At 49.4% G+C, this 14,790-nt stretch overlaps 1 protein-coding gene across 1 annotated transcript; it reads left to right on the top strand.

Moving 5' to 3' along the window:
- Positions 1 to 325: 325 nt before the first annotated feature.
- LOC147646695 (serine/threonine-protein kinase PAK 3-like) lies at positions 326 to 13,240 on the top strand. The gene is made up of 14 exons (XM_086873110.1): positions 326 to 853; positions 2,508 to 2,545; positions 2,989 to 3,120; positions 4,267 to 4,608; positions 5,055 to 5,144; positions 5,544 to 5,715; positions 7,184 to 7,247; positions 7,944 to 7,992; positions 8,370 to 8,482; positions 9,075 to 9,192; positions 9,616 to 9,715; positions 10,174 to 10,370; positions 11,719 to 11,856; positions 12,974 to 13,240. Exons 1-14 carry the CDS (start codon positions 577 to 579, stop codon positions 13,073 to 13,075), a joined length of 1,932 nt encoding a protein of 643 aa, XP_086729236.1. The 5' UTR covers positions 326 to 576; the 3' UTR covers positions 13,076 to 13,240.
- The last annotated feature ends 1,550 nt before the right edge of the window (positions 13,241 to 14,790 follow it).

The following is a 14,790-nucleotide window of genomic DNA, read 5'->3' as shown; positions in this document are numbered from 1 at the left end:
GGGGATCCTCAGCTTCAGCCTGGTGCAGTGGCTGAGATTCGCTAATTTGAGATTTTTGGCTAATGCACTAAATTGAAGAGGTTTATTATTACTTAATCACCTTTCACCTTTGCCAAGTTCTGCTGCACTGTGTCTGCTTTTCACCCAATACACTGCTAGCTCACCTACACACATGTGCTTTTTAGGATAATATTTAGATTCATAGCTTGCTCTATAAAATCACACAATCACAGATGAAAACTCTCCACCATCTCACTCAATACAGTTTTTTATTTACTTATGGCATATTCTTACTTGCAGCTATAGGAACATAAGCTTATGAATTCTCGACTCAGCGTCTGTGAACCTTTAGCATTGCATGAACCCAAGCTCCTTCCAAGGCTGTAAATTAAACCCTTCAGTATCTGTGGAAGTTTCTGTCTTTCCATTTCCCACAGCCCACCAAAGGATTTGTGACCCTTTGTGACAGAGGAGAATCTGCCAGGCAATTTTGTGTTTGCTGTAGGGAAGGTTGGGTTGCTCTGCATCAATTCCCAGAGCAGCGCAGAGCATTGGCTTTGTGATGTCAGGGCATGGATGCCACCTTGTCGTGGTGACATCCCAAGGTTGCCTTGGTGCACGGAAGGCCTCAGGGTCAGAGCAGCTCTTGGGCTTGCTCAGTGCAGGAGCATCCTCCTGCTTGAGGCGTTTGTCAGTGGGCAGCTGCACACTGACAGGAGCCGTGTTTGTTTTTGTGGTGGAGCAGAGTGTGCAAACTGGCACAGCAGTGCTACAGTGATGGAGCAGCTCGCTGTTGCCGTTTGCACCATTTATGTCATTGGCTACTCCGGCTATTACCTCACCAACCTGGCACGTAAGTAGAGGTTTTCCCTGGCTGGAACCTGAGCTGGCTTTTGTAGGTCTCCCTGCTCTTTCTTAGTGACCGGGTTGCTATTGAAACACAAAGACCATGAGGATGCCCCTGGTTTGGTCAAGCTCCTGTCAACACCTTCAGCAAAACACGGGGTGTCTGTAGCCAGGGGGCTGCGGGCAGCATTTGCAGGGCTTCTGTTCCCTCCACGGGAGAGCCTGTGGCAGCAGAGTCTGGCATTTCCTCACTTTGCTGGCTCAGTGTCTTGGGCTGACTTTACTTTTAAGATAGCTCTGAGAGCTGGGGAAGTTGAAACTGCTGGAGGCTGATGGGAGTTTTTTCTCCTGACTAATTCCTGGCCATGGGTGAGAATTGGCAGCGGTTTTAACTGTTGAGAAGTGAGATCAACCTGTGAACACCACCTGAAGATGTGAGGCCGGGAATTTCTTGCTCTCTTTGGTTTCTGGCTTCTGACGAGGTCACAGGGCTCTGTCTCGGCCTCCTCCCCCCCTCCAGGCCGGACAAGGCTGCAGAGGGCGGGGTGGGGGAGAAACGGAGCCGGCCAGCCTGACTTGGTTTGCAGTTTCTGCCACTGAACTGAAACCTGACACCATCAACATCTGCAGCTTTAGCAAGATTTTAACTCTTTTACTACCTGCATGAGACTTGCAGATTGTTTTTTTCCAGAGAGAGAGGGAGTGATCAACCATCAACCCATTAAAGAGAGTGAAGAAAAAAATTAAATTTAGAGAGGGAAGAGAAAGAAGGAGATGCTTTAATAAGCTGAAGTATTTTTCTGTTAAAGCTATGGAGATGGACAGTAGTGTTCTGAAAAAACCTCCTTTAATTCATGACAGAGTATATTGGGAGGAATGGAGTGTTTCCAAGTGTGGATTTTGAGCAAATGATGAAGTAGTTGTGACACTGTGAGATCCTGGAACAGAGGGGGAGAAGTAAGAGTTGAAGATTTGTGGCTTTTAAGAAGCAAAAAGAAAACTTCTGTTTCCAGGAGGGCTCACAAAAACAGATGAAGAGAACTTTTGCCTTTGAATAACTCATTCATAAAAATGACATCCCTAGACTCATGACCCATAACACACCTCAGAGTGATGGGAAATGGGAGGAGACAACTGATGACAGATTTCAGGGCAGCTGGCATCAGAGAAATAGAAAGCTATGAAGAAAAATCATTTTCTTGTGAAAAACTCCATAGATAGCAGAAGAAGACTTCTGTTTCTCTACAAAGACTTATGAAAAGACTCCAGCAGGAATTGGGACTGTTGTAAACACCAAAGTTCTAAAGTTTTTTGTCTCTATGTGGTCATGTAAACAAGGGAATGGTTGGGTAGTGGGGGAGAAAAGGGTTGTTCTGGAAGTTTTATTCTGGTTTCTTATTCCTGTAGTTTTTGTAAATAAACTTTCTTTATTCCATTTAAGTTTTAAGCTTGTTTTGCTCTTGTTCTAATCCATATCTCACAGCAAGAAATAAGTAACTTTTCTAGTGATTTTTTTGAAGTTGTTGCTTTAAACCACACCAGTCAAGCAGGACACCTTTGAAAATGCAGACTGGGAGATCTTCTCAGATGCTTCTCTAAATAGGCCACGGTTCTCTCCAGTTTTCTCATAGAATTTGGTTCATTTTCCTTGCCCACTGCAGGTCATCTGAGCCGTGTGTTCAGAGGTGCCGATCCTGAGGTGAGTCAGAAAGGAACATTTGATGCTCCTGGTGTTTCAGAACTGTGCAGGGAACTGTGAGCTTGGCCTGTGGCAGTAGAGTGCAGAGGGCCAGCTGGGTGGGCTGAAAGAAGATCCATTTCCATGTTTACAACAGCAATAGCAAAGGCATTGTTGGCTATTTCCTAATTTTCCATTGCAGAGCTTTAAAAGATCTCAAAGCTCAGATTTGCAGAGAGAACGTTGCTTGCTGATAGTAGCCAGGGTGAACTCTCTAATTCAGAACTATTTGCAGTATGGCTGAATTAACCCATTTTAATTTAGTTGGAGAGACTTAGAATCCCATTGCTATCAAAGCTGATGATTTGTGCTTGGTAGAGCTGGTTGTAGAAATCGAGCTGAAGAGAAATAAGGTTCCAAATGATAGGGAGCTGCCTGTCCCTAACTCCACCATCTGTCCACAGAGCCCAGAAGCAAGAGCAGACTCTGCTGTGGCTCCCTCTGCTCCTGGAGAAGAGGCCAAAGAGGAGCAAAATGAGCAAAAGGAGCACGAGCCTCCAGCTGTGGTCACAGCCCAGCCTGACCATGCCCAGACAGTAAGTGCCAGTGCTGGGTGCTGCTGTCTTTAGTGCAAGGCAGAGCTGCAAGTTTCTGAGCAGCCAGCACTTGCTGTTGCTGGCTGAGGATGCTGAGTGCTGGAGTCCTGCCAGCACCCAGCCATTCCCCCATCCCGTGGCAGCTGGAAATTTGGCTTTGAGCCGTCGTGCTGAGGCCCCAAAGCGCTGCTGCCTGCGGGTGAGCAGCTGGCTGCTTGGCTCAGGGAAGCTCTGTCTCTTGGCTTCTGCCAAGCCATGGCCAAGGGCTCACACGGCATTTCAGGGGCTCACAGGGATTGGTTTGTTTGCTGTCCCTTTTTGGAAACCTCAGGATGACCTGGAGAAGTGTTCTGCAGTTTTCTGGAGTAATTCTTCACTTCTGCAGAGTCTTTTAGGCCACCTGTCTTTTGGCTTTTGATAAGCTGCAAGGAGATGATTGTGTTGTCCATGAAGCTGTGGCTGGCCATTCTTGTCCTGTGTGGCCAAAGAAACAAACTGTGTAGTTCTGAACCCTTCTTCTGAGGCAAAATCCACAAGTGGCAAGTTTCTTTTGATACGTTTTGTGGTGAAGTCTGCAGCTTTGGAAACTGCATTGGAGCCTAGTGTGGGGGCAAAGCTGCAAGTCCTTGAGTGCTGTCTTTTGTTGCTAAGAACCCCTTTAGAGATGGTTGTTTTTTCTCCTCAGAGCTGTTTTCCTCCTCCTGCCTCTTCTGTCCTGACACTCCCTGTTCAACCTATAAATTTCTGCCTGTCCTAGTGAGGTGGGACAATTCCATGGTTTAGGTGGTTTAGGTGGTTTTTGGTGACTTTGGTCATACATTCATTACATGACCCATGGCTTCCTTCATTGGCATCCCTAGGGGTGTGTCAATTAATTTGTTGATGAGGCCTTTTGAGGATCTCTGTCAGTGCCACTCAGAATTCTCAGCTGACAAAAGAGGGAGGAGAAACACCTTGGTCCTCTTCCATATCCTGAGGTGGCCATAGAGGCTCTCTGACCTGCAGCAGAGGATCCAATTGCACACATCCTTGTCTCCTGAATGAGCAGGATTTCTAAAAAGAGTGTAGATGTCAGAAGGGCAGGAGTGGCAGGGCAGGCCTGAAAAGGGCAGCTCCCAGGCACTTGCTCTCCTTTTGTGTGTACAGAACATCGAGGCAGAGCCCCAAGCAGAGCTGCCCGAAGCTCCAAGGGCCATCATGGCAGTGAAGAGGAGGCCTGAGGAAGACAGAAGCATCGAAGAGGAGATGAATCTCCCCTGGCAGAGAGGAAATCAAGAAAACCAGGTGAGTGAAAGTGAGGCAGACACTCCACTCATGGACATTCCTCTCTCTGGTTCTTCACAGGCCTCTGATGAGGAGCTTCTGGCAGAGCTGCAGGAAACTGAGGCTAGGATCAGGGCAAGGGAGGAGAGGCTGGAGGAAGAAAGAAGAACAATCGAAGAGAAATTCCATCTCCTCGTTCAGCAGCAAGAGGCTCTAGAAAATCGAGTGAGTGAAAGAGCGATAGGCACAGCAGTCACTGCAGTCTGGTGCTTTCTGCCCTTCTTGCCTTTCCTCTGCAGAGCAGCAGGGGGCTGGGCTGATGCCTCTCAGTGCCATCCTGCTGTAGTGTCTATCCCAGCTGCTTGGAAGGACATTTCCTGCTGTGCTCAATCTCAGCTGCTGCCCTGGACAGTGGCACCAGTCATTTGCCCCTTTTGCCAGCACTCATCTCAAGGGATTCCTGCTGGCCTGCTCCTGCTCTCCTTGTTTCTTCAGGGCTTTTTGCAAGTGAACACAGTCCCCCAGACAGATTTGGAATACAAGCTGCAAGCTGTCTGTATCCCTTGGTGAATCTGCTGCTGTCCTGCTCCTTCCCTTTGCTCACAGTCAATGAGCCTTGGCACACAGGGACAAGCTGTGGTCTCTGACTGCTTTGTTCTCTTTGACTTGAGGTGGACGTGTTGATATCTCACCTGGCAGCCTGCGAAGGCTTCCAGCAAATGCCTGCTGATGAAGAGCCCCAAGGTCGGCGGCAGGCACAGGTACTGTCCCAAGCACAAGTGCTGCAGGCTGAGCACCTTCTGAAGATGGTGCAGGAAAAGAGGACTGAGGGGGAGGAGCTCCAACATTAGAACAAGGAGCTGCAAATGTGTCTGCAGCCCTTGGAGGGGGAAAGGGATCCTTGGGAGGAAGTGCAATGGTCGTTGTTGCAGTCATCCTTCAGAAAATCCAGGAAAATGGAATATGAAACTGGCCATCAACTTGATTAAAACCAACCTTGGGTTTTGACCATTTGGTTCCAGAAGTGGGCATCCAAAAAATCCAGTTGATGAGCTTTGCATGTGGCTAACAGCAACTTCCTAAGGGCTTGCATTTGAAAAGGGAACTCAGGGTAATCTCTGCCAGCCAGCTTTCTGACACAAACTCCTTTCTTCTTGCAGATCTACACAGGCTCTTCCATTCAATCTGCTGTAGCAGCAGCAGCAGCAGCATCTAAAGGAGCCTTTGTTGCCCAAGCTGAGCAGTGGATCCTGGGCAGTTTGTCCATTTCCAGCAGTGACACATCTGCTGCTCAGCTCCAGGAGAGCCAGGGAGACTTCGTGGAGCAACTGAGTACGTCTGGTGTATTTCTTGTCTGAGGGACAGTGTATTGTGTGCACGTGCCAGCAGAGCTGTAGCAAATGATCCTCCTCACTTTGGTGTCCCAGAGACATTTAGGACTCCCCACAGGAACTGCTGTGCTCTGAGGCAGCGAGAGAGCGCTCTGGCTGCTCCTGCTGCCTCTGAGGGCAGCTTGGACTGGCTCGGCTTTGCCTGGCATTCCCTTGCCACTAAAGGCAGAAGCAGGAATTGTTCTTGGATCAGCAGGAGGCTGTGGCACAGCAAATGATCTGTGCAAGTCCTGTGTGCTAGTGGCCAAACTGAACAGAATATTTGATTCCTAAATTCTCATTAGACTCCAGACTTCCCAGCACTTGTCAGAACCAAAAGACTTCAGAGATATTGATTGGTTTTGGGGTTTTGTCTTTTTGTTGTGGTTCCGATTTTAGTTTTCAGTTTTTAGCCTTGTTTGGTTTTGCATTTAGGGGTTTTTGCTTTTTCTCCATCCTGAAAGAGCTGTTCTGCCCCAGGTGTCTTACTGGTGTCATTTTTAGGACTGTATTTATTGCCTCTACTACATCTACAAGGTTTTTATGAGAATGCTGTATTTTTGTCAGTGAGGACTCCTTTGAAACTACATCAGGTGACAGCAGAAACAGAGCAAGAGATGTTTTCATTGGGCCCACAATGAAGAAACAGATACTTGTATAACAATCTGTAATTAATATCCTAGTTTTATTTTTCTAAAGATGTGTCCAAGAGACACATCCACGTGGTGTGATCAGATAAAACAGCACTGCAGGCATTTCTCAGGAGCGAGCCTGCAGCCCCTGTGCTGTGTATTCCTCAGATCCATGGCACTTTTTCATCCCTGATTCCCAGCCATTCCCATGACTCTTAGAATCCTACCTATTGGCCCAAGCCCTGCTCAGATCAGTCTCTGGGAAAACACATCAAGCCCTCTGTGATTCTGCAGCACAACCCATTTAATCTGCTTCTTGCCCATAACAGCTGCCAGTGCTGTGCTCTCAGAAAAGACCTGGTGGGGCTGAGAAAAGATCCCAGCTGATTTGGTGTCTACCTTCACCTGCTGGGACACAAAAGGGCCTTGATCTGCACCTGGCTGTGTCTGATCTCCAAGGCAATGCTGGTGTGTCCTGAACGGGGACCACAGCTTGTCAGGGGCTCAGGCTGGCTGTGTCTTCTTGCCATTGCTTGTCAGTGCTCATGCTTGGCCTTTGCCAGCCTTGTGCTGTGCCCTGCTGTGCTCTCTGCGCTTCATTTCCTTCCAAGGACTGGACAAAATCAGTCTCTCTGCTGCCCATTTGTACTGCACAACTGCCTGTCTTGTTGCTGCTGTGCTTGCTGCCCAGCTGACCACAGAGGGTTCAGAGCCCCAGACAGCGGGGCTGCCTTTGGCATCTCCTGCAAGTTCGGATCTCTGCCTGAGAGTCAGCATCTTGCATTTTGTTTCCCTCAGGGAGAATGGTGAACAAGGAAAATCCCATCACAAAATACATCGAACTGGAAAGTCTTGGCAGCGGGTGAGTCCAACCACAGTCACTTCTACACAGCCACGGGCCAGGTGTTTCCCTGGGGGAATATCCATCAAGTGGGAAGTCAGACAGGTTGTCCACATGTTTAGACAGCGGGCTTAGTCTGCCCCATGTCTCAGTACTGGCCAGAATTTGTCAAGTGTGCTCAGAAGGCATTGTCAAAGACATCTCCATGCTGCCAAGGTCTTGCCTGCAGCAAGGAACAGAACCTGGGAAATCTGCTTGTCTCTCAAGTGTGGGACAGCTCAGGGTTCATTTCCTTCACATTTTTGGATGTTTCCAAATCATCTGGCCACACTAATGAAAGGAGAAGAATCTTGCTTGCCTGAAAGCACAACCTACCCCCAATGAGAGCTATCAGATAACTGTTCTCAGGAACATTTCTCTCCAAGAGTTTGCTAAAGGAAATACTCCGTGCTCAGGATTAGAATTGCACAGTTTAGAAGCTGATAGCCGAGATGAAGGAATAAGCTGCCTTTTGGAGCTGAGGCAGTAAAGCCCAAGGCTTCTGGAACAGGCCCAGTGCCCAGGCACTTGAGGGGAAAATGCATCATCTGCCTTCTGGCAGACCCCTCCTGCAACCTGCAGCTTTTAGGCATTTACAGCAGAGCTCTCCTGTCTGGACTGGCTTCCACTGCAAGATCTAAATGGCTTCTCCTTTCTTTGCTGCTGTTTTGTTTCTAGGGGTTTTGGAGAGGTTTCCAGAGCACTTGACATTGCAACAGGAGGAGAGGTAAATGTCAACAGCCCCTGCAGCCTCTGCTGCTCTCCAGGCCTTTCCCCACTGCTGACAGCTGTGGCTGGAGCTTTGAGTAGAGCTGTGCTGAAAAGGCACAAGAAGCACAGACTGGAGCCAGCCTGCAAATTGCACTTGGAACAGGCTTTGTGGACAAGGCAAATCCTCAGTGGCCACATGTCCTGTAACTGACCCCCAAGGGAGCAGAGAAATGGGCTGTTGCAATGTCACTCCCTAATTACTCCAGTGATGAGGTCTAATCACAAGGCACTTGGGCACAGCTTGGCTGTGCCATTCCAAAATCACTTGCTCCATGTGTGTTGTGGTCTCATGCTACCAATTTTCTCAAATTACTCCTTTCAATGTCATTTGAGGTGGCCATAAAGAAAATAAATGTGCAAGGAATGAGTAGGAAGATACTAACCATGAATGAAATCAGGATCATGGAGAGTAATAGGAGTCCCAGGATCGTGAATTACTTAGCCAGGTGAGTGGTCACGGTCCTATCCCTTGAATGTTTCTTTACATACTACAAGCATGAGAGCTTAAAACCCCACTTTGGTCAGCGGCAGGAAATAGAGCTGTTAATGATTATTTCTCTACTTATCTCCAATGGATGGGAAGAGACTGCATTTTGTCTGCATGAATCCACCCTGGCAAATGCAGACTGAACATTGTTCAAAAACCTGCATCAGCCCTATCTTAAGAATTCAATACCTTCTAAGTTCATTGCCTCCACAGTTCTTTGGGCTTGAGTTTTTCAAGTTTCTTAAATGCTGATGAACCATCCAAGAGAGGATTGCCCTTGCATTGTTGCCCCTCTTTTCCATTGCTGTGCATGCCAGGAAGACTAGGTGCTTATTTCCAGAAATGCCATGCGTGACAGGTTTTTTATCTGGGCTCTTCCTAAACTGCCTTTCTCCTTGAGACAGCACAGACTGCAAACACTGCACAGCCTAGAGGCAATGTCTATGCCTTTACTTCTGCCCTTGTCTCCAAGGGACCCAGAAACAAGACTCAAGCAAAAAACCAACCTAGGCGTGCATGTTCACCTGCATGGCCTTGTTTCCTTTTTTCAGCTACCTTGTGCATGAGGAACTCTGGCTGGTGATGGAGTACATGGACGGAGGCACTCTGAGAGATCTCATCGATGAGATTCAAATGTCTGAAGGAGAGATTGCAGCTGTCAGTCGGGAGGTCAGGGATCCCATCTGTGCTTCCAAGGCCTTGAGCTGCATTGTCTGGGAAACAGGGGCTCAGAACAGGAGTGATTTCATGGGCCAGGCTTGGTTTCTGTGCTGCTGCTCGGCTATGGGCAAGCAAGAGCATCTCAAGGGAACTGTCTGCCAGTGCCCCTACACTCCCTGGACTCACTTCCTGTCCTCTTATCCCCTGCTCTTGTATTCTAGCTCTGTCTCGTGCATTGGCATTTGCAGTTCTCCACTGAGAAAGGTGCTGCTCTGCTACTGTGGGAGCAGCAGGCTCTTGCTCTCAATGGCGCTGTGTTCTGCCATTCCTCCCCATTCCCCTGCAAAGGGAACCTTCCACAGCTGTTTCCTTGCTTGTGCGATGAACTCACAGCACTACTTTTTGCCCCCCTGGTTCTCTTTTCTCTCTCAGTGCCTGCAAGGACTGGATTTTCTTCACTCCAACCACGTGATCCATCGAGATGTCAAGAGCAACAACATCCTTCTCAGAACCGACGGCTCTGTCAAGCTGGGTCAGTGTATTCTTGCTCAGCTTCAGCCTTCCAGGAATGCGGGGTGTGGGGCTGCTTTCAGTGACTGCCAGCTCCCCAAAAATGCTGCTGCTGGCAGTGCAGGGGTCCCCCCTGCTGTGGGCTGAAGGCACAGTTGCAGGGTGCACACAGCTATGACAAGGAACCACAAGCAGCCAAGAGTGCTATTGCTCTGTGTGTGTCTGTGAGTGTTCCTTCCAGAGGGAGGGAGCTGCAATCTAAACCTTCAGGAAAACAAAAGGCACTGCTGGAGGAAGTGTAAGAAATGGGGGGATGTTTGAAGTAGCCAATTGCCTTGGCTAAAGCCCCAAGGAAACAGAGCAGGGAGTATTGTCCAGAAAATTCAACTGCACATTCTCAAACTTCTACCGGGGAATTCTCTGGCTTGGTTTCCTAATTGAGAGTATTAAAATTAAAAGAGTATTTTGCTTTCTCCTCAGCTGATTTTGGCCTTTCTGCTCAGCTCACCCCTGAGCAAAATCAGCGGTGCTCGGTGACCGGGACTCCTTGGTGGATGGCACCTGAAGTGGTGAAGCGTCAACCATATGGCCCCAAAGTGGACGTGTGGTCTTTTGGAATTGTGGCAATTGAAATGGCCGAACAAAAAACTCCTTATGACAGTTTCACTGCTCGATCGGTAAGGAGCAAATACTCTCTGATCCCGCTGTCTTTCTCACCTGTCCCGTGTTCTCTGCTCACTGCACATAATCCCATGGCCATCTGCTGGAAGTACTTCCACCAAGGCCCCTTCTACAAATGGCCCTGCAGCACATCAGCATCTACTGGAGCTTTGGTTGCAGCACTGGGGGAACTCAAGCCTTACCTCGCCCAAACCATCTCCATTCTCAGGCAGCATTTTGCTTTGCCTTAGAAGTCGTTCCAGCTCTTTTGGCTGTGTAGATGGCCCCAAGAATAGGAAACAAGCATCTCAGAGCTGGTGTTATCTTTCCAGAAATGAAGCAAAGAAACTCAAAGCAAACCAAGTTTCTAAAACAGTGCTTTTGAGAGAAGAAGTGCAGCCCCATTCTTCTCACAGGGAAACTTGCCTGAAACCTGGAGATGAGGCTGTAAAGCCAGAGTCTCTTCTGCTTCTTGTGCAGTGCTGCTGAGACACTCAGTGACCACCTTCTTTCCTAACCCAAGCCACTTTCTCCATATCACCAAGCTGGAGCCTGGTGACGGGGAGAGCCTGCCAAAACCTCCTGTTTGTTTCCTGGCACTTTCTGGGATGGGCACAGCGTTAATGCATTGACTTGAGAATCCAACGAGCACAGGCTTACCACAGGGATGACACTTCTGATTTCACCATGAATATTTTCCTTTTGCCACATAAGGGAACCTGAAATTTTCAGAGTGCTGAGAGACAGAGCTGCAGGTGGCTCCTGTGTGCCCAAACAGGCATTTTCAACCCAATACATTTGTGGAGGCATCTTAATGTGTCTGTGTTGGAAATGAGATTCCAAAGGTTTGTTTCCTTCCCTGAGGAACACCTGCTGCATTTCCTTTCTTTTCTTCCAATTACCATCATTTTCAAGAACAGGACAAAAAGCCTGATGAGTTTTGTTTTATGGCAGCTGTGCTTAAGGGACCAACAAGCACTGCAGAGATTCTTTTCATGTAAGAATCCTTGGAAATAGTAGTTAGTTAGAACAGCAAAATCCCTCTTCCAAAAAGGCTGCCAAGCTGCTGGGAATCCTCTGAGAAGGAAACACGTATTTGCTGATGTAGTTGCCACTAACTAGAGCAGGCAATGAAATCAGCTGCCAAGACAAGATCTGCTGGATGCTGGCAAAGCTGTGGCTTTGGGGCTTGGGTTTTTTCATGATACAGGAAAGTCGTCATCTAAATGCTACAGGAAAGTCATGTCTGCCTCTCTGCCAGGGCAAAAACTGCCACTGCAGAGTGGAGCTGGAACAATGGGCTCTGGGAGAGCAGTTCCAGATGGGAAAGAAGCAGGTGGAGCCTTGTGTTTCCTTTTTCTCCAGGCTAAATTCCACATAGCCACAGAAGGGAGCCCACAGCTGCGGCAGCCCGAGCAATTCTCGCCTTTGCTGCGTGACTTCCTGAGCTGCTGCCTGCAGAAAGGCGAGGCGCAGCGCTGGTCTGCCAAGGAGCTGCTGCAGGTAAAATGCCAAAAGGGCTGCAGGTGAAACAGTGTCCCAGGGATGGGCTCCTCCTCCACTGAAATCCAAGGCATCAGATGAGCCCCCATCCTCCTCCCTTCCAACCTTGGTGCTGTTCAGCTGACAGTGGGGAGCAATCCTAGACTGGGCTGGGCTGGCAGGGAGTGCTGGGTTTTAGCGCTGGCTAAAATCACCAGGGCACTTACTCATTTCTTGCTGGGAGCTATGGATTAGGAGAAGGGCAAAACAGGCTTCAAACTTCAAAGGAATAACAAATTTTATTATCAGGCCCACAAGAGTAAGAAAGGTCTCATCTGTGCAGTGAAAGGGTTCAATCTCACCCAGGTCATGGCAGTCATGGTGTTGGATTTCAGGCTGTGCTGAGCCCCTCTCTCTGCCCGGGAGCCGCTGGGAGGGGAGGCTCGGCCTGGAGCCGTCGCTGCACGCCGGGGAGAGGGTTTAGTGTGGGCAAGATGTCAGCAGCCGTGGCCTGGCCCAGCCTGGGGCCGGGGTCCCGCAGCCTCCATCCCCTGCCCGGGAGCCGCTGGGCTCTGGCCCGGCCTCCCCCAGGAGCACAGGCCGTGGGCGAGCAGGGCCGGCCTCACCAGAGCTCCGTTACCTTCAGTCTCCGGAAGCAAAGAGGGCCTGTGCCCGGGCTGGTGGTTTTCAAAATGTGCATCATCACAGAGGCGCATCTCATTTCTAAATGGTGCAAAATGTTGTCAGTTCTCAGAACTAGCCAGCCATTGGCCTGTCTCAGGCACAGGGGAAGCTCCCAGCAGCTTCTCTCAAAGAAATCACTTCCGTGCGGGGTTTCTTACTTCTTTCCCTAAATGTCAATTCATCTCAAACTAACACACAGGGACATGGAAAGGTCATCTAGTCTGTGTCCTGCAATGAGCAGGGACATCTTTCAAGAGATCAGGATACTCACACCTCAGATATTTCCAGGGATGGGCCACCTACCAGCTCTTGGGGCAACCTGTGCCACTCTTGCCCCATGCTCCTGACCTACTCTGACTCAATCCCCTTTTCATTTCAAAAGTATTCCCCTGCCTTTAAAGCTCTTAGATTGGAAAAATCATGCTTTCTTGTTGTTTTCATTTCCTTTCTGCAGCATCAATTTATAACATCGGCCATGCCTGGGTCCAGCCTGGCACCTCTCATCGTTGCCGTGAAGAAGTGGAAGGAGGAGGCAGGAATGCAACAATTAATTTAGAAACTGTCTTCTCCATGACCAACTTAGAGTAGGATTATAGAGTAGGATTGCAGAGTAGGGTTGTAGAGTAGGATTATAGAGTAGGATTGTAGTGCAGGATGGTAGTGTAGGTTTGTAGTGTAGGATTGTAGAGTAGGATTTTAAATAAAATTTCTCAAATCTCAACTCCTTTGGAACATTTCTCTCCTTCTGACCCTGTGAGAAAGCTCAACATTTCCTTCTGAATTGTCAGTTTTTTCTTAGAGGTGGAAAGTGACATTGATGGCTTCTTTTTACGGTTTCAAAGTGGGGAAGGCTCCTCTTCATTCATCCTCTCCAGACCACACTGCCTTTGGAATATGGACAACTGGACAAGTTTTGCCCAGCTGTGGCATTTCTATTTGAGGCAGAAACAGCAATGGCATTTGCAGGAAAAACCAAAGGAGGAGCGGTGCAACACAAACATCCTGTGCAGATGCAGGCTGTGCAGATGTGACTCGAGAACATTTGGGTTCCTGCCATTTGGATTTGTATCCCTAAGAGAAATCTCTTTGGCTGGAGGAGAGTCTGGCTGAAGAGAGAAAGCAGAAAGAGTAGTGAGGGTGCTGTGCAAGGTCTCCTGTGGTGCAGAGCTGTCAGCGACTGTGAGGTGAGAGCGGGCCCGGCCTTGGCCAGGCTGGAGCCCCAGCAGAGCCATGGCAGAGCCCGGAGAAGCCTGAGCCTCGGCAGAGGCAGGCTGGAAGGAGGCCCTTGGAGCTGCAAGAGGCAGCAGCCTGGCCCTGGCTGCCTCTTGCTGGCCCCAGGCAAATCCTCCGCTCTCAGAGCCAAGCTGGCAGCTGGCTGCTCCTGAGGGGAAGCGGCGCCGTGCTGGGCACAGCACACACTGGTGCCATGGGCTGTCTGGAGTCTGCACAGGAGGAGAGAAAGGCAAAGAGCAGCCCAGGGCTGCTGCCCTGCCTGACCATTGCTGCTCTTCTGCCGCCTGCCCTGGAACTCCTGGCAATGGTCAGCAGTGTGTGCAGCACTCTGGGCACAGGGGGAGGGAGCCGGGCTGCTCCGCAGGCTCCAGCACAGGGCAGTGTCCTTCAGGCACGGCATTTCTGCCAGGGGAACCGAGACCAGCGTGAGGCACTGACAGCAAGTCAGGGCACATCTGCAGGAGCCACTGCCTCACACAGCTCTGGGACCAAGCGCCTGCAATCCTGGAGCTCTGCACTGAGCCACAGCAAAGGTGTGAAATGCAGAGGGTTTTGCAGAAATATTCAGGGGCATCAGGCCAGCCTGCTTGGTGCTCTCTGGGGCACAGCAAGCACTGTGCAATGCAGCTCGGAGCTGCTGGCAGAGAGGGACTATGGGCATGTGCCTGAGGCTTGTTCTTGAGTAGTGATTTGGAAGGGAGCAGAAGGGTCTCAGCAGGCAATTTGTGTTTTCTTCATTAATTTCTGCATGGACGACACAATGTGGCATCACGCAGCAAGAGCACTTAGAAAACTTTTTTACTCTAAGTTTGTGTTGAATTCCAAAAAAAGGAAGGAGAGGTGTTGGGAAGAACAACATGTTGAAGTGTAACAAATAGGGCTTGTGAATTCCATTACTTTTAACAATTTTCTGGGATTGAAAGTCAACAAATCAGCTTTCCCCAAGGAATTCCCATTGCTGATCTGTGTCTGAATGGATGTTCCTGCTCCTGTGTTCATCCAGGTGCCCACAGGGAGCCAGGAAGATGTGGAGCCTCC

Source organism: Cyanistes caeruleus, unplaced genomic scaffold, assembly GCF_971803275.1.
Source record: "Cyanistes caeruleus unplaced genomic scaffold, bCyaCae1.hap1.1 HAP1_SCAFFOLD_87, whole genome shotgun sequence".
Classification (NCBI taxonomy): Eukaryota; Metazoa; Chordata; class Aves; order Passeriformes; family Paridae; genus Cyanistes; species Cyanistes caeruleus.
The sequence above is the reverse complement of the archived record's forward strand: the minus strand, read 5'-3'. Positions and strand labels throughout refer to the sequence as shown.

What these genes read in the sequence shown, in the direction of transcription:
- LOC147646695 (XM_086873110.1), top strand. Translation starts at nt 577, where the DNA reads ATGCCACCTTGTCGTGGTGACATCCCAAGGTTGCCTTGGTGCACGGAA. An exon ending in CGACGGCTCTGTCAAGCTGG is followed by an intron (nt 9,716 to 10,173) that starts GTCAGTGTATTC and finishes CTTTCTCCTCAG; the next exon opens with CTGATTTTGGCCTTTCTGCT. An exon ending in ACAGTTTCACTGCTCGATCG is followed by an intron (nt 10,371 to 11,718) that starts GTAAGGAGCAAA and finishes CTTTTTCTCCAG; the next exon opens with GCTAAATTCCACATAGCCAC.